This window comes from Orbicella faveolata, unplaced genomic scaffold (genome assembly GCF_042242905.1).
Source record: "Orbicella faveolata isolate gen_17 unplaced genomic scaffold, um_ofav_v1 contig_24, whole genome shotgun sequence".
NCBI lineage: Eukaryota > Metazoa > Cnidaria > Anthozoa > Scleractinia > Merulinidae > Orbicella > Orbicella faveolata.
Genome location: NW_028301552.1, coordinates 34258984 through 34281795, shown reverse-complemented (window position 1 = coordinate 34281795; position 22812 = coordinate 34258984). Strand labels below are relative to the sequence as shown.

The 22812-nt window shown below is 41.8% G+C and overlaps 2 protein-coding genes across 2 annotated transcripts; both read left to right on the top strand.

Moving 5' to 3' along the window:
- On the top strand, window positions 1-15506 carry LOC110056088 (endoribonuclease Dicer-like). Its single transcript, XM_089291614.1, has 12 exons — window positions 1-645; window positions 1125-1820; window positions 2922-3131; window positions 3820-4247; window positions 4776-4945; window positions 5898-6030; window positions 7738-7953; window positions 8377-8550; window positions 9006-11072; window positions 11941-12112; window positions 12926-12998; window positions 14062-15506. Exons 1-12 carry the CDS (start codon window positions 399-401, stop codon window positions 14207-14209), a joined length of 4734 nt encoding a protein of 1577 aa, XP_089147740.1. The 5' UTR covers window positions 1-398; the 3' UTR covers window positions 14210-15506.
- Window positions 15507-16293: 787 nt separating this feature from the next.
- Window positions 16294-20691, top strand: LOC149111382 (uncharacterized). The gene is made up of 3 exons (XM_089292439.1): window positions 16294-16370; window positions 19035-19284; window positions 20356-20691. Exons 1-3 carry the CDS (start codon window positions 16294-16296, stop codon window positions 20689-20691), a joined length of 663 nt encoding a protein of 220 aa, XP_089148565.1.
- The last annotated feature ends 2121 nt before the right edge of the window (window positions 20692-22812 follow it).

The window sequence follows — 22812 nt, the reverse complement described above, 5'->3', positions numbered from 1 at the left end:
ATTGTTTCCATCGGAGCCTTTGTTTCGCGAGCCATTCAGTGTTTTCTCGGAAATGTTTGTCAAAGGGCTGGAAATTTCTCGGAAAACGAATGATGTCATACTGAGTAGAATTTCGCTTAGCGAAGCATTTTTGTTCAACCCTTGGATGACTCCGAAGTTCGCTCGATCTTCGAAGGAAATATTGATGTTTCATGGAATGAGAAGGTGAAAAAGGCAAGAATCTTAACCCCTGTGGCTTGATAATATTCCAGACTGCCGATCGCCGATCATAGGCGTAATTTTAACATTTTTTATACGATCTTGGTTCAAGATTTCCGCGTTACGTTGATTGTATCGGAACTCGTAAAAGTACGGCCGTCTCTTCGGAACATCGTTCAGGATAGAATAAAGCGGCAATTATGGAAGAAGAGGAAAGTGAAACAATCATCGAAAGGGAAACCGAGCAAGAACAGGAAGAAAAATTTTTGGCGCGGCCTTATCAAGTAGAGCTATTGGAACGAGCCAAGGAAAGAAACACAATCGTTTGTTTGGGCACGGGAACTGGAAAGACGTTTATCAGCGTAATGCTCATAAAAGAACTTGCTCACGAAGTTAGAGGAACATACAAGAAAGGGGGGAAAAGAACCTTTTTCCTTGTAAATACAGGTACGAGACTTTTGTTTATGTTTGAGCAAAATTAATGTTCGGGGGGTTATGTTTAATGTAGGGGGAGTCGGTAAGGGCGTTTTTGCACACAACAATGCCGGTTTTTGTGGGAGCGGACTTTATGTCGGAGCTTAGATTTATGGTACATAAGCAAAGTGAAAAAAATAAAAATTCAAAGTACAACTTCAAACCCGGATCGATTGGCTTATTGATTGACTGGTACCTAACTCTTGTACTTAGACCTCGATTGGGTCATCCAGGATATAACATGTCATTCTCAGTACCTTTGGGTCCCGGCGTACAGAAAAGAATCGCGCGCGACGTTATCTATATCCCACGTTTATTTCATTTTGAGCTATTTGTTTGTCTAAGTCTTCTTTGACGCCGATTTCTGTCATTGGAAGAACAAACTCACCAGCCTTTTCAGAAGTCGAAAATAAATATTAAGTTAGCCTTTATCTATTTGTTTTTGTTTTCAGTTCCTCTTGCTAGCCAGCAAGCCAAGGCGATTGAGAAGCACACTGACCTGAAGGTAAAGCATTATGTTGGAGAGATGGGAGTGGATTTCTGGGACAAACCTACATGGGAAAGAGAGTTTAACGAAAGCAATGTGCTAGTCATGACTGCACAGATATTTGTCGACCTCCTGTGCCACGGTTATGTCCGTCTGTCTCAAGTGAATCTATTGATCTTTGATGAATGCCACCATGCTAAGAAAAATGATCCATACAAGCAAATAATGCAGTTCTTTGATTGCTGCCGGAGAGAGGCACACCCCAAGGTGATGGGCTTAACTGCATCCATAGTGAATGGAAAAGTAAAACCGTACAAAATTGAATCAGAAATAAGAGAACTGGAAAAAACCCTGAGGTCAACATGTGAAACAAGTCATGATGAAGATGTTGAGAAATTTGCCGCTAAACCCAAGGAAGAAGTTTTAACTTTCTCAAATCGAGCTGTTGACGATGACACAAACTTATTGATAACAATCCTAACGGATGTTTTGCGACCAGGCATTGATTTTCTTGGTGACTGTCGAGTGTCAGCCAGAGATGTCTTGGTGAAGAATGCACATTGGTATGCGAAGTTTGCTCTCAGGGAATGCCAAGACACCTTACAAGAACTGGGTCCTTGGGCTGCTTGCCAAGTGGCAGGATACCTAATCAAGGACCTAGGTATAGTACCCCTCGCATGGAGAGACTTTTAGCTTGGAAACCCCATGCCTCCAGAAATTCCACTTTTGGTTCAAACTCTCCTTTAAAAATTTTTGGTCCTTGAGACCCTCCTTCCACTTGAAATTTTGAAAAACCCTTTTTAGGGTGGACATGGATATTTTCTGACACCACACATTGGTAAATAATGCAAGGACCTAAAATATTCATGACCTTGCCCCCTACCACCTGTTGGTGCACTAAAGTGCCTGCCTTTGCTCCAGTTCCCTTAACAACGAGTTGTTTTTACTTTAGACTCTCTACCCCACTATCATGTAATGGTAAAGGTTAAGTCTTTATACAAGCCAAGTGGCCTATCAGGCCAGAGCTTATCCCGGTTTCAGTAGCATGAAGCGACTAAGAATATTTCTATTCCCCCACCCAGATGGGATGCAAGTCCATCGCAGTTTATCTCCAGCATTAAATTCGCTGGTACCCATTTGTAAACCTGGGTAGAGAGAGGTATTGTGAGAGTAAAGTGTCTTGCCCAAGAAAACAACGCAATGTCCCCGACCAGGGCTTCAACCTGGACCGCTCGATCTGGAGTTGAGTACATTAACCATGAGGCCACCATGCTTAGTCAAGAGTAATACCTGTTTGTTAAGAAGTATGCAGTGGTATTAAAATTCATGTTTTACATTCCTATGATATATATTTCAGGTTAAGGCACAGTAGCCTCATGGTTAGTTTGCTTGACTCCAGATAGAGTGGTCCAGGTTCAAGCCCCAATCTGGGACATTGTGTTGTGTTCTTGGGCAAGACACTTTACTCTCACAGGGCCTCTCTCCATCCAGCTGTATAAATGGGTACCAGAGAATTTTCTGTGGTTAACCCTGTGATGGACTAGCATCCCATCCAGGGGGAAGCAGAAAATTCTCCTAGTTGTTTCATGCTACAGAAATCGGAGATGAGTGCCAGCCTGATGGGTCATTTGTATGCAGTAGACCTGTTTCAAAATAACTAACCATTTCGGTATATGGGTACACTTTTACTAGAAAGGTTGTATATTTGATTTGCACTTGTACACAAGGGCTTGAGACCAACTAAGGAGTAAATTTTTTTCAGACAGAGCATGCATGTTTCAAGATAGCCAACAGGGACGGATGTTTTGTGAGTTTAGTGCCTCCCAGCTGCGTCAACTACAAGGCGTCTATCGCAATTTTACATCTACCAGCTGCAGTGATGACTGTGAAGACAATGGACGATGCTACATCATGCCCAAGCTTCAGAAGCTTTTGAGTGTCTTAAGAGAGTCCAAGTATTCACTATCTAAAGGTGAGAAATAAACTTTAAGTTAACTCAGGGTTCAATTTTTTTCAATTTTAATTCAAAATTTTTAGACAAATTAAATTACTTTCTATAGTATCGTGGTTGTAAAATGACATAGGTCAACTTCAACCTTTGATTGAAAACTTCTGGGGTGGGAGGTACTCCCATAAATTTCAGATACGTGTGGGCAACGAAGGGCCTTAAACCCTGGCCATATTTAAGGATGAAGCAAATTGATACCCAAAACAAATGAATTGATACCCGAAAATGACACCCTGTTTAAGAGAAAAACAAAAACTACCAGTAAGAATGGGGTGAATGGATCAGCTCTATTTCTTTTCTGTGACATTTGAAGTTAAGCATCAAGAATAGACTTTGTTTTTCATTAAGCTGGGCATTCATGCACTGGAATTTTAGCTGATACTGACAGCTTACTATAGGTACCCTATCTAAGGATTACGCCAGGAACACAATGCCAACAGGAGCAAAAATGATACCCTATTTAAGGATCCCGAGCCTCCAAAACCATACCCTGTCCCATATGGCACATGACTATATACCCAATATATGGGAGTACCCCCCCCCCCCCCCCCCAGGGTGAAAAATCTATGTTGAGAAATAGAAGGTGTAATGTGTAATGTGTAACATCATTCCCTGAAAAGCGTTTTTGTATAGTACACTTATTATGTTGTAGACTCTGGTGAAGAGAATACGCTCTGTGGCATTGTGTTTGTGGAAAGACGCTACACAGCCCTAGTGCTTAGCAGACAGATTAACATTGCTGCCAAACTAGACCCTGAGCTAACATCCATCAAAAGCGATTTTGTGATTGGTCATGGAACAGGAGGGAAAGTCAACTACTCCAGTCACACTGAAATGAATTTCAAGAAACAGGAAGAGGTGCTCAGAAAGTTCAGAAGACGTGAATTTAATCTGCTGATAGCCACCTCTGTCGTCGAGGAGGGTCTGGACATTCCCAAGTGTAATGTAGTTTGCCGTTTTGATTTCCCGAAGAATTTTCGTTCCTATGTTCAGTCTAAAGGCAGAGCTCGTGCGAAAGATTCTAGATACTATATGCTGGTAGATGAAAAGTTGAAGATGGAAGCAATAGGTGAATTGGAGGTAATAAGTTATAATTTAACTAGCCTGCTTAGCAAGCATTCCAGCACAAATTAGAATTTCGGCAGATTGGCTTCTTCTCCCCTCCTCCTATTTTAGGCACTGAGACACCTCAAACTGCACCCACAATGCGGAAACACTTGCGACGCAGGCCATTATAATTAAGAATACGTTCTAATTTTTGTCTATATTATTTTGCAAACTACTGTTAGTCTCAGGTAGTTAGACTAAATGATAAATGATTAATATGAGGCAAGTTTTTTGATTTAGATTACTAGCTAATACTAAGAGAAAGTATTACTCACTGGCTGCATAGCTTTACACCCCAGGAGTACCCTAGGAGTACAGTTTCTATGAGAAATTTACTATTGTGTAATCAATTCTCCATTTCTCATTTGTACGCAGGGTAAGAGAGGCAATGCAATAGCAGTCTCTTCAGTTGCCAAAAAATGATTTTTTTGCTGATTAAATTGAATTTTATCCCTTTATTTGCTGAGCATTTACAATTTTTTTCCAAACTTTCTTCTTCAGATGCTGCGAGAAATTGAAAATACCTTGTTGAGAATGTGTCATGATCGGACTGAACCAACAGATGAGGAATGTAACGAGGCAGTGGACACGGACTTCTTACCTGCGTACATACCTTTGAAGGGGGGAGGAGCCCGGGTTACCATGAGTAGCAGCATTTCTCTCTTATCCAGGTAGGATTCAGGGGAGGAAAAAAATGGAAATCCAGTTGCCCAGTGGGCCAGTACATTTTAGTTTTCAGTTGCCCCCACTAAAAATGAAATATTACTTCCCCAATAGGCATGCAAGGGACACAAGCAAAGTATAACTGGATCAGTTTTAAATTAATCCATGCTGCGTTGAACTCAGCGTCTTGCTCATCTTGCAGTCATGAGTTTTTACTGAGACTAATTTCACCTGCCCACTGGACCACTAAGCTTCCATTTTCACTTGCCCAAGAGCAAAATGTTTAAATATTAACTTTCCCTGGGCAATTGGACCTGGGTTTTTTTCCTGCCCTGGGATTGACGATTTCTTGGTCTTGGTCATCATGTTGTCATTTCTTGTAGAAAGTCTTTTCTAGTCCTTTTTAGGTTTAATGAGCCAGATGGCTTCTGAGTATTGAAGCTTAACTCCACAGCTGGCACTATTGCTACTACCTGCTCAAATGTGGGAAACATGGGTTATCCCGAGCAGGGAAGAATATTTAGTGCCGTCTTGCCCACTTGGGTAGCCAATCACAACACACCTGAGTTGATTCATCTTGTCCACTCAAGGAATTAGCTTTAGAGTAATAATTGGTACTGGCAAATTTATTGCTGGGGGTAACCTTACAATGAGCTGGCATCCCATCCAGGGGGGAGTTAGTCGGTTAGTTGCTTAATGCTGCAGAAACCAGAGTAAGCTCAGGTGGCTGGGACCCTCTGACCCTGAATGTTTATTAACTTCACAAGTTCACAATTATGATTAGTAAATAAAATTAAGTTCCTCCTGCATCATTGTGCTAGCAGTACAAAAATAGAGTTTTAAAGACAATATGATATTAAGTATAATGGGAAATCTAAAACCATCCAAAATATAATTGAATAACATTTAGGCAAAATGTTTCCACCACTTACCCCCTTTGTTTCCATTGTATGTCTTCAGATATTGTTCCAAGCTTCCAGGGGACCAGTTTACCCGTCCCAAACCTGTATACACAGTGGAGGAATGTGGAAAAGATTATTACACTTGCAAGCTACAATTGCCCATTAACTGCCAGCTACGTGAAACCATCTTGGTATGTTGTAAAGGTCTTTGTCTTTTTCTTTGCACCATGAAAGCAATTGAAAAAGGCACAGCTGTTTTCATTTTAACTTGCAATTTTATTGTGGATTCTGTTTTTTCACTAGCCTCCCTGGTAATCACATCTTGAAAAAAAATTGTTTTTTTTTAATTCTTAGTTGATAGACAATTTTTTCAGAGGATACCAAGTTTTTATGTCGTGAAAAATGGCTTAATTACTGCACGAGCAGGCTTTTAAAAAAGGGACATGACAAGAAAAGTTTCTCCCTCCTTCTACACCATCACATCGTGTTTTTTTTTTCTGTTTGCGACAATAAATACTTCTTGCGGGATAAATTGCTGGCTTTGCACTGTTCTCTTTTTCTGTTTCATTTGGAAAAGATGTGATTTGTTATGGAAGGCAGAGCTCAACATTTCGTTGTCCTCTAATTTGTTCCTTCTTTTTTTATGAGGGTGTCGATGAGGTTAACGTTTTAGCCTTTGATGATACGGTCGTTTTTTGCTATCGTAACTGCAGACAACAACAAAGTATGAACTGATTAACGTGTAAGAGATGATCAACTTTTTAGCGTATGAGGTACTTAACGGCCAAAGGGTGCTGACTTTCCAAGAGAACTAAATAACATTTCGCTCAAGAATTTATTTTCGGGATGACGTAGGTACTTTAAGCGCAACGTAGAGAGTGTGAAAGAGAAAGCTAGGGAGCTTGATGTAAATTGCTTACAGTCGAAATTGTTTTGCTTGGCGAGGTCGGCTAGCCACAGGAGCAAATTATTACAGAAATTGTTCGTAGTGTTCAGTGTGCTTGTTTGTTTATAAAATTAATGGTCATAATGATCTTGAAAATCGCGTGTAGGAGTCCACAGCGGACTGATACTGATTGTGCAACACGGAGAACAAAATTCGTTAGTTTAAAAACTGCCGGATTTTGTTTTTTTCAATCATGACTTATTTTACAAACGGAGGTCATCAACAGCTCATGAGAGTCATCAGATCTAACAAACTAACAGTTTACTGACTAAATGAATTATTTTTAGCTGTTTACTGACCAGAGCTATGCCCCATTGAAACCCTTTTGTATTGCCTCGTTGGCTGATGGACAGTATAGGCCTGTCTTCCCTAGCAAACTGACCTATCTTTTATGTCATGTGTGTGAGGACTTCTTTTTTCCTCTACCTTTGCAAGAAAATGAAACTGTAAGTTGTTAGCAAATCCTTGTAAAGTGGAACCCCGTTGACACGGTCACCAACGGACCATGAAAATTTGGCCGTACTAACAGGGTGGCGGTATTAACGGGGTAGGGCCAAATTTCATGACTGGTCTATATTTTAAGTGTCATCTTGATAGATATACATCACAATTGCACTTCTACAAAACTGTTTTTTTTTTCAAAATAAAATCGGAATGCAGATACAAGTTTTTAAAAAAATGAAACTTCAATTAGTACATACAATATTAACCACAGAAAGATGAACATAACTGTTTCGAGTGGCCGTATTAACAGGGTAAAATTATGAACGATTATACCGGTTGGGATTTTAGATTGTGGCCATTAAGCGTATCACAGGGCGGCCGTGTTAACAGGGTTTTCTTTTATAAGAAAATGCATGGGCGTTTCGCCATGCCTGGAAAAAGTGGCCCTAGTAACGAGGTGACCGTAAGGCGGGGTTGCACAATAACAGGAATGATCTTTACCCAACAGAGTCCACCAATGCCGAGGAAGAACCTTGCCAAGATGGCCGCAGCTCTTTATGCCTGCGAAGAGCTTCACAAGATGGGCGAATTGGACGATAACTTACTACCTGTGTGTTCATCATCAGACGAGGAAAGTGGGTCAGAGGAGGAAGAAAGTGAATCTGGAGGGAAAAAGAAAACTAAAGCAGGAACGAAGAAAAGACGGCGACGTTATGGGAGAAAGGTTAGGTGTTGAGCTTCAGGAGGCATCATTTCCGAATATGCCAGGAGTTTAAAATCTTGTTTTAGGTTTTGCTCATTTGGCTTGGTGTTACCGTTCCTTAGAAGAGGGGGCTCCCCTCTCGTTGATAGAATGTAAAGCCAAACGTTTTTGTGTTTTTCCGAAGCCTTTCCGAAGGCCGGCTAAACACCACCTTTTCCTTTAAGGTGGACTGAGAGAAAGGTCCTTAGTCTGAGTGTTTGGTTTTCGCAAACAGAAAAATGTTTCTCAAACGTTAATTTTGGTAAGGAAATAGAAAAATAAATCAGAAGCATTTTAGACAGACTTTCCGCCATTCACTTTCATAAAAATGCTGAGAAACTTCACCCCCTCCTTTCCCCTACACTCCCTCCTAAGGAAAATATCTGACATTTTTCTTCTACCCAGATCCCTGAGGTATTCATCGGCAGCTTGGTGCAGAAGGGTCAGCCCCATTTCCTCACGGTGATCACCATACGCATCACCAATCTCACCAGGCCCCAGGAGCTGGTTGTCAGCGAAGCAATGTTCCGGGATCACACTTGTAGGTTCGGCATGCTGACAAATAAACGTCTTCCAACGGTTAGTACTGGACTGTCTTCTAGTTTCATATCAGTGAAACTGGCATTATAATCGTAAGAATTATTTGTTCCATTTAGAGCGGTTTTCATTTGAATGTCGAAAAGTAATTGGTTTTGTATCACCACGCTACACAATTGGCTTAAAAAAACTCGTGCCACCTTTTTAACCAATCAGAAGCAAACCCAAAACCAATCGTAACACGTTCGCACACGTTTTCCCGCGCTTCGCGTCCGCCACATGTAATTACTACGAGTTTTGATTGGTTCGGTGGATTTTCTGTGTCCTTTGTGATTGGCTGGAGTGATTACTTTGGTTTTATGATACTCAATTGAAGAGCGCTCAAAACGGCCAAAACTGCTGTCCTTTAAAGTAAGACACTTTGGCAAGTTACTTATCTTTTTTGCAAGTTACTTATCTTTTTGTAAAAATGTTACTTCATTTATTTGAATCTGCAGGTGCGACCATTCAAACTCTATCCTGATTATGGAGAAGTCACGGTATCGCTAAGCTGCGAACAATCTCCCACACCATTAGCCAAGAACAAGGTAGACTTTGCTACTGTGCGCAAGTTTCACTGCCACCTCTTCACCCAAGTTCTACGCGTTCCTGTCGAAATAAAACCTGAAAGCGCGGATGGTTATTTCATCGTGCTGGTGAAGGGAGAAGACGGAAGGAGAATTGACTTTGATCGCATGAGAGAAGAGCTTCAGAGGAATGTCGCCATTGAAGAAGACTTGGTGGTTAGAAAGAATTACGTCAAAGATCGGCAGCGATATGCTGTTTTAATGGTACGGTTTGACCTCAATCCATTGTCACCGTTCCCGGACAAGTCCAAAGGCACAACTTATGAGCAGTACTTCCGGCAAATGTATGGAGCATGCGTCACAAACATGGAACAGCCTCTCTTCGAAGCGAGAGAGATTTCTGGTCGAGTGAATTTCTTGGTGGACAGAAAACTAACAGGCAAAAGCAAACGCGATGTTATCCTTATTCCAGAACTGTGTGACGTGTTACCAGTACGTTCCTCTCTTCTCTGCGCGGCTCAGATTCTGCCTTCAATTCTTCAGCGTGTTAGCTCGCTTCTACTCGTTGCTGATGTCAAAGCTATGGTTGCTGGTGAGCGGGACGACAAAGATGAATCAAATCTACCGTCAATCGGTGCTGATGATGCTAACGATGAAAAGAAATTACTTGGTACTGATCAACGCAGTGGAAGAGAAGACGAATTCATGGAAATTGAAGATGACGGCACAGACGAAGAGTTCCTGGGACTTTATTCCGATCTCAAGTCGATGTTTCGTGGAAGCCGTGAGTCTGATGATCACCCTAACTCTGCCCTCGTCCTTCAGGCTCTGACCACCACCCACAGCGGAGATGCGATTAACCTTGAGAGGCTTGAGATGCTCGGAGACGCATTTTTAAAGCTTGCCGTGTCGCTTCATCTCTTCTGCACCTACAAAGACAAAGACGAGGGAAAACTGACGCATCGAAAGAAAAACCAGATCAGTAATTTGGCCCTGTTTCGTGCGGCGGCCAAGAAATCCTTAGCTGAGTATCTTCAAAGCACACAGCTCGCCCGTGATGTGTGGTGCCCCACGGGATGTCAGTTCGGCTATATTCCACAGGACAGCGACACCACCACAGCAGATGCAGCAATGGAGGTCGACAACGAAACAACCGGAGCTGGAGAGGTGGAAATGGAAATTGATGACGTGCAAGAGCGGAGCGCTGCTTACAGAGCGAATAGAAGGACGTTGAGGTCGGAGGTCGGCAAGGAAGTCTCCCAGGCGTCAGACACCAAGCAGGTGAACCTTGGTGGCAATGGAGAGGAGAGAAAGTTAAATGCTACTGAGCGTGCTCGCCAGAAATGTAACACACAGACCATAGGAGACAAGTCTGTAGCAGACAGTGTTGAAGCCCTCATCGGAGCGTATCTGATATCTTGTGGTTATCTCGGTGCGCTTAAATTCATGAGCTTTCTCGGTCTTAAAGTTCTACCTGAAGGTGATGCCCATGACGATTCTAATCCGTTTGCAGAGAATACCAGCCCGGGTTGTTACGCCAGATTTTGGCCTGATCAGACAAATGCACCAAGACAACAGGATAGAGGAGACCTGATGTCTAGAATGATCTCTGGCTTGGAGAATTTTGAAAAAGACTCCATTAAGTACTCTTTCCACTCAAAACTGCATTTGCTAGAGGCCCTAACACACGCTTCTTATCACCCAAATCGCATCACCACATCTTATCAGAGACTGGAGTTCCTTGGGGATGCTCTATTGGACTTCCTGGTCACGCAGCACTTATACTTCCGTCACGCCAAATTAACACCCGGTCAGCTGACGGACATTCGACAGGCCTTGGTGAATAACAACATCTTTGCAGCCATTGCTGTCAAGAACGACTACCACAAGTATCTCAAGCAGATGTCTCCGCAGTGGTTCAAAACTGTGGAGAATTTTATAAACAGACTGGACGATGATGCTGAAGAGAAGAAAGAACAACATGGTCACTCTCATACGGTAGGAAGAAGTCAAAGGTGCTCAGTCTATTTTAGCCAAGTACAAAACTACCTTTCAATTGAAAGAAAAAGAGTAGTTAACTAAGATAGAAAAACACCAAAGAGGTAATAACAAACCATAAAGAAACAAGGATGGTTAAGGATGGAGAAGATTAACACGGATTACAAAAAACGAACTTGAAAAATTTAAGCCAAACTTTTCAAGATGCGCGAACCGTGACGTAGTTCCTTTAATATCCGCCTTCCACGGTTGCCTTTTTTCATTTGCATTGCAATGTAATCCAGCGTGGATGCGAGGCAATTTAGGAAGAAAACTGCAAACTTGCCCAAAATTACCTCTCGTACATGTTGGATTATAATGTAATGCAAATGAGGAATGACAACCGTGAAAAGGGCATTGTGTTACTTTCGGTTGTCGTTTCCTTTCTAGCTGTTATTCGAAGGACAGTGTTGCATGAAGATCCAAGCAATAGCTAGTGCGTAGCCTGTGTACATCTGGCTCCTCCCCTCAGAACAATTGGGGCAGATAAACGCAGGCTACTAGCGAGGAGACCATAGTTATTGTGACTTGCGTGACTTAAATACACGGAAATTCCCTGAATTGCGTGATTTAGACGCTCCCTTAAGAGTATTTATACGATGATGATTGGCTAAGATTACTCGGTCTCGCTTTCTGGTGAGTGCTTTATTTAAGCAACGCAAACGTTGGTATCGGTGAAAATAGGTCGTTTTGTTAATGGTATTGGGTATAGCTGTACCTTCTGTACCCTCCCCCCGCCACCCTAACAAAAAATCACAAGGAGTACGTCCCCCACCGGAAATAATGTACACTCTGTAACAATCATGTGTCCTTGCTGTTGGCTACGCAGGTCACTACAGACCCATTTATATTTGTCTCACAAGAAGACGAGGAAGGAATTGAGGCGCCTAAAGTTCTGGGCGACATCTTTGAATCCGTGGCTGGTGCGGTGTTTTTGGACAGCGGCATGAATTTGACCAAGATCTGGGGCGTGTATTACCGCATGATGAAACCTTACATTGGTAAGTCCGCAAGGAAACATGGGTAACATGTGGCCATCATTTTTTTTGTACAGTTCACTCCATTTCGACGAAAGATTCATGCACTCGACCACTGCCGATAAAAAATTCACCCAGGTTTAACGTGCCGAGAAAAAGCATGTTGCACGGAGAAGAAAATGTAAGGCATACACACATCCCGAGAAAATAAATTGCCAAGTGCATAAAAGGGTTAAAAAAAATCGTGCCTCTACCAAATCACCCGCCCCCTCCCCTTCAAAAGTCAAATGGTTTACCCTTCAGAAACAGTTGACAGAAATTTATCTTAACGATTTGGTTAAAACCGATGAATCATTTTATGGAGTTTTCACTTCAGTTATGTTCTTATGGAAGGCCAGGGTGATTTGTCCAAACAAATGTCTTTAATTTAAATCACAATGATTTCCAACTTTGCAGCCCTTGATCCAAAGTCCTGAAAGTTCTTGAAATAGCGCACTATTTCATTTGCTTGCAAGTGTTGCCATCCGAGTTTTTAAAAGAGAACCAGGCAACTAAAGACAATGGCCCACATATCTGGAATAGAGAACTCCGCCATAACTTGTAGCCCGCGTACCTGGCGTGATGTTGCGCTCGAGTCCCTTTGTTTCTGAACGCGAGAGGCGAAGCTGCGAGGGGATTGGTGAGGAGTCGAGTTGAACTTCACTCGCGGCCTCTTCCCCGCAAGGGAACAAAATGGCAGCTCCATCGCCAAAACTCACTCGCTCGCGAATCTCGCCAGCTACGCAAGCTAATAACTTGAAGTAAACTGAATCTGATGTGTTATTGTTGTCCTTTCAGATCACTATTCAGTGAACATACCGCTCAATCCCATTAGGCGTGTTCATGAGGAAGATGAAAATGCTGATTTTGGGTAGGTCTGCGACACTGTTCTGGAGTCATCGCTTTTGTTTTCATGTAGTGTTATTTTACCTTTATTAGCTGGATTCCATCATCGGCTGCGTGCAGTCTGTTTTATTCTGGAACTCAGGGAGGGAGTATGAGGCGAGGCATTTCAGACCAGAAGGGATTGGGGCTAGCAACTTAAAAATTTGATTTGGGACGGACCACTTTTTGAAGGGGTGGGTGGGGGGAGGGAGGGAAGAGGTTGGGTAATTTTCTGGATATGAATTTATTTGCTCACCTTTAGATTGTGCATGATATTTTTTTGGTGGGCAGTAGCTTGTGGTTAGTAAAAAGCACTTACTCGATTTTTTCCAGACCTTTTTGCTGTGCAGGAATTTTTTTTGTGGAATTGCCGACCCCCTCCCCCTTCCCCCTCAAAGAAATAATGGTCTGTCCCTTAATCTTTGACAACTGCGACATCTTTTTTAGAACACCTCGATGGCTTCCTTTTCAAATGACCAATCAAAATACGAAAACTAAGAAGGGAAAAGTTGTCAGACTCCACATTTGCGTTCTGGCAATTGAAGAATTGACATCTCTGCCTTCCATAGAGATTTCAATCGATTTTCTTTAAGCAATAGACCACAAGTTTTTATGGTTTATAGGCTGATAAACCACGCGGGATATTGGACGAACACGAGAAGAATTCCTGAATCACGAGCCGCAGGCAAGTGATCTACGAATTCTTCGAGTGTTCTGCCCACATCCCAAGTGGTTTATCATGCCTTTAAACCATAGAAACTTGTGGTCTATTGCTTTTATATAATAATTCAGAAGACACGCGAAAAACCATGAGTTTACTGGCACAATAGACCATGGCTGATTGACCAATCAGAGCGCGCGCATTTATTTGATTATTATATAAAGTTTAATACGAAACCATCCGAATATTGTCAGGTAGATGTCAAAACGTTGTCAATATTAAATTCAAAACTTATCAGTTGGCAACCGTTTGTTTCCTGATTGTTCGGCTACAGATTAATTCTTACTTCTTCAGTTTGACATGTAGTTTGTTTTTTATTCTTTCGTAGTAAAGCGGAGAAGCTTCCCGATGGAAAGATCTCTTGTACGCTGCGCGTGCACTGGGGACAGTTCGTGGGTAAGGGAGCCAACTTCAAAATAGCTAAAGCTACCGCTGCCAAGTTTGCAATGAAGGCGCTGCTCGAAGAGAGAGCTTAGTGGAAACATGCCTCGCTGAATGTGCAGGATTGAATGACCTTCGACGAGTGGAGCCTTGAAGCCAGCAGTAATGCTGCCGGATCAGTCTGCACCAAAGATGTCTTAATGAATTGGAATTGAAGTTTTTAATGTCTTCTTGATGAACGTAAACAAGTTTCTTATGTTGTACATCCTATCATAGCAATTGCAAAGACTGCACAAATAAAATTAAGTTAGCCTGCTGTTACGAGTATCGTTGTAGAGCAGGGTTGTTTCCAGACAGAACTCAGGATCGCCGGTAACAGCAACAAACTGATTTATTTCCGTAAGATAACTTCACGAATTTACAGCACTAAGCTTCTTCAAATTTGAATCAATCTCTCTTACAGCAGAACCTCTCGCTCTAATATACATGAGGCTTAAAGTTCTAGAAACTTCTATTTGGAACTAAATTAAGTAGTTTGACACAGTTTCTAATCTGAGTAATGACATAAGGATTAGAATGTTCTGGAATGTCCTTATACAAATTGGTCACGGCTGAATGACTTCAGGTTCTAGATTGTTCTAGAACTAGACTTAGACAATTTTTCGTAACACCTGCGAACAGGCTCCCGGCGAGCGCGAACGAAGTCCCGATCGTTTCGCTCTCCGAATTCTTCAGTTTCGCTCTCGTCGGTACGCTTCGCTCACCGAAATTTTTTTTTTCCGTCCTCGCTATGAGCCTGTTCGCAGGCTAAAACTAAGTGCACTTGAGGCCCATGCACCCGGATCTTATCCCACTTTCTGGATCACTAAGCGACCAGGAGTATTTCTACTTCCTCCTGTATGGGATACTAGTCCGTCGCAGGGCTACAGCCAGCATTAAATTCGCCTCACTGTGAGAGTAAAGTGTCTTGCCCAAGAACACAACACTATGTTCCCAGCCAGGGCTCGAACCTGGACCGCTCGATCCTGAATCCAACGCACTGGCCAAGAGGCTACCGTACCTCCCCGGTTTATGAAGTGGAACTTCCATGACAGCGAGAAGTGCCCCCTAAACGACCGCGTCCCCTGGATTAAGGTCGGATGGGTGTTGTAATTAATTAGTAATTAACTTGCGAAGGAATAACGCCTGTTTTCTTGACATGAAAAGCAGATGCACGACTTAAATTGCAGCAGTAATCTTAGGCTGTTGACACTTGTAGATAACTGTAATAGCTCATCGTTAAGACAATTAACAACGTAAAACGACGATGTACATTTTCAGTGCCAAGAAATTCGAGCCTGATGTAATTTTTGAATACTCTGTCTGATCCAAATAAAAATAATCACAATTTTACTCCGGATGTATGGAATCATTTTAAGGCTTTTGCCGCGCAGAGGTTGTTAGAAGCCACTATTTCTTTCAAGTCAAAGAGTTTTAGAACTTTTGCCGCGCAGACATTTTGAGGTTGTTCAAAGCTACTATTTTTTTCAAGTCAAAGAGCTAAAATTGATCTGGTTACTGTGATCTACCCACTCTTTAATTTTTGGTTGTTAATTCTTATCTTCCTGCACACGACCACTGCCGAAAAAAAAATTCACGCAGGTTCAGTGAGCCGAAAAAAAGCATGCAAAAATTAAGATCGTGATCATTTTCTTAAAATTTGGTAAATCGGCAAATTGGTGGCGAAATTTAATTTTATTGATCAATAAATGAGCGTTATCGATGCAAATTTACAGTGCGAACGCTAATTAACCAACGCCCGACAAACTTTTCTGCAAATTTAATGAATAAAAACTGTTGAGGTTAACAACAGTTTTCCAACAAATTATCGATGAAATCAAGCTGTACATTACAAAGGTAACAGATTTGTGGCCATTTTGATTAGTAACTATTTTTAAAATTTTAACTTAAAATTATCTACCTTGCTACGTTTGGAATGATCTTCCTTGGTTCGTTTTTAGAAGATGTAAATGATCAGTAGTCGAATTTTTTAAGAAAAACGACCTTTAACCCTATAAAATGTTTCTGCGATAAGAGAGACGGTCATTCCAAACGCGTGAGGATGGAAATAATTGACCTGCACCTAGAATGCGTTTTTGTGGGACAACATTACTAAAAACCGCCACCAATTCCTCAAATAATGGCTATTTTCCGCTCAACGCCACGTGGCATGTTACGTGACCTGTCAGAAGCACCAATTCTACTTCAAAATGTTCAGTACGTTAAAACCTAACTGTGTGCTAAATTTGGTTCCATTGTCATTCATGTCTTCAGACATATAACTAATAAATGTTTTTTGTACCATTAAACGTCTTTGACCAGGGCCGATAAGGCCGATATACACGAGGGGTTTTGCTCCAGGAGCATGGTCCAGGGTCAATTTGCACGACTAGTACAGAGTGGGGAGCATAGTGCGGGAGCTTGCTCCATATTATGGTACACACAAGGGAGCGTTTTCAAGTAAAGTTTGTTCAATTTTCCCCGGGATCTTGCTCCCAAATATTTAACCGGTTAAATGTTGTGGAGCATTTTGCAGGGTGGAAATTCTGCGCCCGAGAATGAATTAAGCCCATGAAATCGTTGGTACACAAGGAGGAGCTTTGCTCCCGGAACGTGCCCCTGGAGAAAAACCCAGGAGAAAACCCCCTCGTGTGTATCGTCCTACGGATCCTTACTGCGCACGCAAATTCACACGCCACGTCATGCATCGAGCGCGCGCTAAGTAATAAAATGAACAATGATAGGGAAGATGGCCGTTGCTATAGCTTTGCCTGGATTTAACGATCTTGGGCGTTCGGTGACCACTGTTTTTCTTTTAATGGATCATTTTCTCTACCGATTTACTACGTTTAGCGAAAGAATGAATAAAATTTATCGATTAGAAGTTTGCAAAATACGCCATCGAATTCCGTTCCAGTTTAGCTCTTCGTTTATCTGCGCGGCGGTTTCAAATGCCTCTTGAAGAGTTACGTTTTGTGAAAATGTTGGCAACATTTGGAATTATTAACGAAACGAATTCACTTAAACAAAATATTACGAGGATAGCTTGTCTCCGTTGATTCATCTTTGATATTTTAAGCTAAAAACTCCGGCGGAGACCATCCTGATTTATGCGCGCCAATTTTTCAATATCAGACTAGCTTTCCACTTGCTTTATATCTCAAACGAAGTCCGTGTTTTCTCCCGACTTGGCATCACATAGGCCAGAATTTTCACTTGGGGGAGTTGAAAAGTGTGTAAGAGATTGTCTGATATTCATATAATACAGTATTTAACATCTCTGACCATTTGCAAAACGTAATTTTAAAACGATTGTGCTCAGGATCCACGGACTGCCATAAAATGTTTATGCTGTTCCAGGCTCTCCGTCAGTGGGAACGATCGGGGACGACGAACGGATTCTGGACGCTTTTTCAATCATCCTCAATGATCGAGACGGGACCGACAGCCTGGAAGTGATAAAATTTTTATAACCTGAGTTTTACGTGCGAGACGACTCGAAACGTCGCTTTTTCCTCTTGAGATTCTTGAGAGTCCTTGGACATGCAATGGAAACGAGTAGCAAAAAATTGTCGTAAGTTAATAACATCTTTTAACGGTTTCATTAAGCACAAGACCTAGTAATTGCTATAAAACTATTTTCCGGCCCATGGAGCCCCAGATTTTTCTACCATCCAGACTCGAGCCAGATCCCAGTCCCGGCGCATAAAATTCCATCCATAGGCGTACGGGCACCTTCGGATTGGGAGGGCGGTGACCTTATTGGCCGAAAAAATTAGACAATGCCCGAAAGCGTCAGTGTTGTATAAACGCATTCAAATAGCAGCAAAAACAAAAACGTTCACAATTCTTGCGTCTATTGAAACTATTATCATTCCGACAATATTGTGGTATCCCGATTTTTTGAACCTCCATGGGAAACGAAAATTGTTTCGAAAAATCGGATAGTTTGCGAAATGGGGCGTAAAACTACAATGTTTGACTGTGGAGAGGAAACGGCCTTTGGTTCGAGTTATCGGGAGGTTCGAAAAATGAGGGTTCGAGAAACCGGGATTCCACTGTAGTTATTTTGAAACCTCGCGACCTCGATCGACAAGTAATACACCAGCTCAAAAGCAGAGTTGTAACAGCAATCTTTAATAAACAAACTTGCTTTGCACAGGTTGTCCGTTGTCGAGAAAGATCTTACATATCAGAAGCTACAATTTAACTGTAAGCCGTTTATTTTTTAGGCCATGAATTCTGAAGATGTTCTTTCTTTTCAGCTGTTGATGATTTCGCAATTACCTTCACCATTCACGACGCCGGTACTAATGCTACTTTAAGCGGCGTCCTTGACCTAAGAACGAATGTTTACGGCAAGCTAAAGGTGACCGGTACTGGGGATTTTCCACGAGGTCTGGATCCTCATTTGCGACTGGTCACTGTCGATTCTGACTGAACAGTCCTGTAGGAGAAGAGACATTGATCACTAACGGGTTAGTATAGTCTGTTCATAACATTTGTCTATTTTTGCTAGCGTTCTTAATTCAGATTAAACGATTCCAAGAGAACATGAAGAGTACGTGTAAGAAAGTTAATCCTTCCTCCAAGTCTTACTCCTGTGGTAATCCTTTTCAAGTTATTTGTAGATAGCCAATCAAGTCACGCGGATTTCGCTCACGTGGACAGTCCACGCGGCTTTACTTTCCCGAAACCCAACATTTGGGTTGTCTTGCAACGTTTCATCAGAGGAACCTTTGGTGACGATCGAAATAAAACGTAGTAGCTATTTTTCTTCAAGCAATAATTTCTTCAAATACGTAGTTAACAGGGTTTAATTTATATAAATAAATTTAATAACCTTTGAAGTGTTCTAACGGCTCTGCTTTCTTTACTTAGCCGTGAGGTTTCGCCCATTATTACATCCACCACGTACGACAGCGACTCTAGTGACAGATTTTATTTTGATATTTTCCGATACCCTGGCCAAACAGCCAGTGATAAGGTTTACTTCAAGGCCACTGTCATTGTTTGCCTGCAAAGTAATAAGTTATCCGTCTGCCGAACTGAATGCGCTGCCTGCGGTTCACTGGATCGAAAGAGACGTGAAACTCTTAAGGAAATCCAGCAAACAGAATTTTACGTGACAGCTGGACTATTCTAGGTCCGAGATCCCGATCAAGGTTTGTGCTTAAAGAACTCCTGTGCTCAACTTGGCAAGCTTTATCAGGTCGATAGAATAATCAATCAATCAATCAATCAATCAATCAATCGATCGATCGATCGATCGATCAATCGATCGATCGATCAATTAATCAATCAATCAATTAATCAATCAATCAGTAAGTCAGTCAGTCAGTCAATCAATCAATCAAAACATAAATAAAACATTGGTTGAAAACGGGCGATTTTGTCCACATTCTCGACCATCTGATAAGTCAAACGGTATTTCCCTAAACCCATTTCCTCACTGGAACACTCGGTAACTTACCTCCTATTTCTCGAACTCTTGGTAACTAGAAACAATTTTCGTTTCCCTTGGACGAATATCACGGTATACGAATAACATATAGATTTAGCCAAGCCTAAAAGCAGAGCTCGTGGGCCGGGTTGTTCAAAGCCCGATTAAGCTAATCCAGGATCATGGCGAGAATTTTGATCTGAGGCGGTGAGGTTTTCTGTTTATATTGTTTGGCCTTCTAATTTGAGCCGGTTTGAATAACCTCAAACTATACAAAACAAAAGCAGTGAAAAACATTTGTATACAGGAAAAATTTTATACTTCGGTGAACTTTTAATCCGGGGTTAGCTTAAACCGGCTTCCGAACAAACCGGGCCTGATTACAGCAAACCCTAAACTTGGGCCCGCGATATGCTCACGTGATACTGGTCAGTGAATACCTTGTTTTGATAGGCGTCAATTGATCATAACATGGATGTCCAATATGTCTCCGTCAACCTATTAGTTGGAGATTAGCCGCAATCTTGCACGACTCTGTCGTGTGTACGCGCCCACGAGCAGTACCGCTAGCCATGATAACCATGTGAAAATCAATTCATAGGTTTCCTTTTCTTTCCTATATGAGTATGGGGCTCCGCTACGACTGTTCTATTTTTTTCTTTGTGTCCTCCAGCCCAAGCTGCGCTATAGCTACACCAAGCTGAATATATTGATATCTAAAATGTGGCTTTTGCAATCAAAGTGAGATGTTAACTAATTTCTGACATGACATTTCCTTATTTTATAGAATCAGAAGCTGCTGCTGGCAAGGATGAAAAGGCACCTTTGCCTTCCTATATGATCGCCGTTGTGGCTGTCTGCGCTCTCTTGGCCTTCGCTATCGTGAGCGCCGTCCTGCTCATCGTGTTTCGCCGACGCCGTCAAAACCTAACAACTTTTGAGCTGCAAAATAAAGGTTCAGTGACTGGTTCAGGCCACAAGTTCGGAGCAGAGACAGCTAAACTCACTATAAACTCACATAAAATGAACTGCACAAGTGAAATACCCTCTAAAAAGGGGGAACTAGTCCTCTTAAAATCTTTTTATGGCACTTAATTAATCAGCAAAGACGCCGTGTATGGCTTAGGTTTTTGGTTTCAAATGTAGCTAGTAACAGTGGAGTCTTTAACCATAAGAACAACGAGAGCTATGACCAGAGGAGAGAAATATCTTCCAAGTGTTTTTACTGCTTTTTAAAGTCCTTTCAATGGGATTTTCACGCAGACTAATTATTAGAAAAGAACGTGGTGATTGAAACTAAACTTCTCGCACGAAATAGTTTTCAGACGATATGAAAGGCAGTTACGAGACTATTTAGGAGAATATCTGGTCTTACAGAACCTTTCGGTTAGTTTGAGCACAGGTAAAGGAATACCTATATTTCCTCGTCGTTAGTCAGGTGTATCTTTCGTTTCTTGTTATTAACCCAGAGGGACTCCCACATGAAATTTAATCGTTTTATTAGATACAGCCAGGTTTTTGCTCCAAAAGCTCAGACCAAGACCTTATTTCTCATTAGGTCTGATTATTTGCTTAGGTCTGTTTATTTACTCGACACTTGCTGCAAGCTGCTCCATGCACGAAAAGAAAATTGTCTTGTCCCTGAGATGCTCAACATGTGTCGAGTTTTTCCTTTCTCTCACCTTCGATTGACAATCACTCCATCTCCCAAGGGTCTTTTCTAAAATTGCGATTCCCTCGATTTGAATAGAGAATAATACTTAAAAATGATCAAAAAATGAAATCCAGAGATTTCAGTTCAAAGTCAAATTGAACAGTGGATTTCAGGAAAATCCATTCGGAATCGTAGTGTGTCAGTTCAGAGCGGTATATTTCTCTCTTTTCGTTTAGAACGTACGTGCTGGAAATTTCCAAATCCTTTCTATTTGCAGAATTCTCTACTTCCCAGTCTCCCATCAAAACCCATTCTCGTCCCCATTGCCCTTTTCGCTTCTCTCAGCCGGTGCGACCTTGGCACGAGAAACGAAGGGCTCTAGGGACATAGAATTTTCGAATTAAATCGAATTTTTTTGATCGGCTGTTTGGAAACAAAAAAATCTTGGACGAAAGTTAAAACGTTCGCGCGGATTGCTGTCGCGAAAATATGAAACAGCTGTTGTCAGCAATGTTCAAAAATGGACGACCATTAGACAGCTGACCTGCAAATCGTTTAGCTTCACGTTCTGATCCCGCATCAAGGCAGTTAAAAGCGAAACAACCAAAATAAACGATTCAGTTGCTCCTTGCTAGGAGTCAAAAACAAAATCACAATGTTCCATATCGCCTCTTTCTGTTCTACACTGACGGAAACATTTTCCAAATTGATACCATGCTACTTAAAAGGTCCGAGACAAAGATTTCTCGAATCCTGCCTCGACGGCGGCCATTGGCAATCCCATACAGTATATGGAAACATTACGACTGCATACATGAAGACCGGAAGTCCCAGAATCTTTCGTTTCTCGTGCCATGGCTGCGCCGACTAAGAGAAGCGAAAAGGGCTATGGGGACGAGAATGCGGAAAACCGAATTGTAAATGAAGGCGCCATCTTGTTCTGTTAGCGGTATTTCCTTGTCATTGCTTTTTGATCCAACAACTACTCAACACCTCATCAATTTTGCTTTCTTCCTCACGGACTTTCGAGAAAGACCTAAGGTTGTAATTCCTGTTCGAGTAGAGAAGGCCTTCCGTTCTAAAATGGTAAACCACTCCTTGATGTTCTCATGTAAGGTTTCCAAAACCAAAGCAATTACTTTAGCCAATCATAAAGCACTCACAAAATCAATTGAACCAATCAAAATTCAATTCAAATACGTGAAGCTGATGCCAAGCGCGGGAAAACGTGTGCGTGCAAGTCACCTTTGGTCTTCGGTTTACTTCTGATTGGATGACAAAACGGCGCGAGTTTTTAAAGTCAATCTAAGGTCTTGGTGTGTAGTTCAAAAATACTCACGCCAGCTTCTCAAGCAATAAGAAGTCTAAGTTAACACTAGCGACCTAACAACATAAACATAACGACATCAGAAGGATGTTATAGTGTGAACATCCCGGCATCATGATATAGTAGCAAAATAGCGGCATGAACATGACGACCTAACGCAAAAAACCCAGATCTTTTCCTTATGTCTTTATGTTGATGTTCACATTACCGACATAATCGATTATTCCGTTACCTC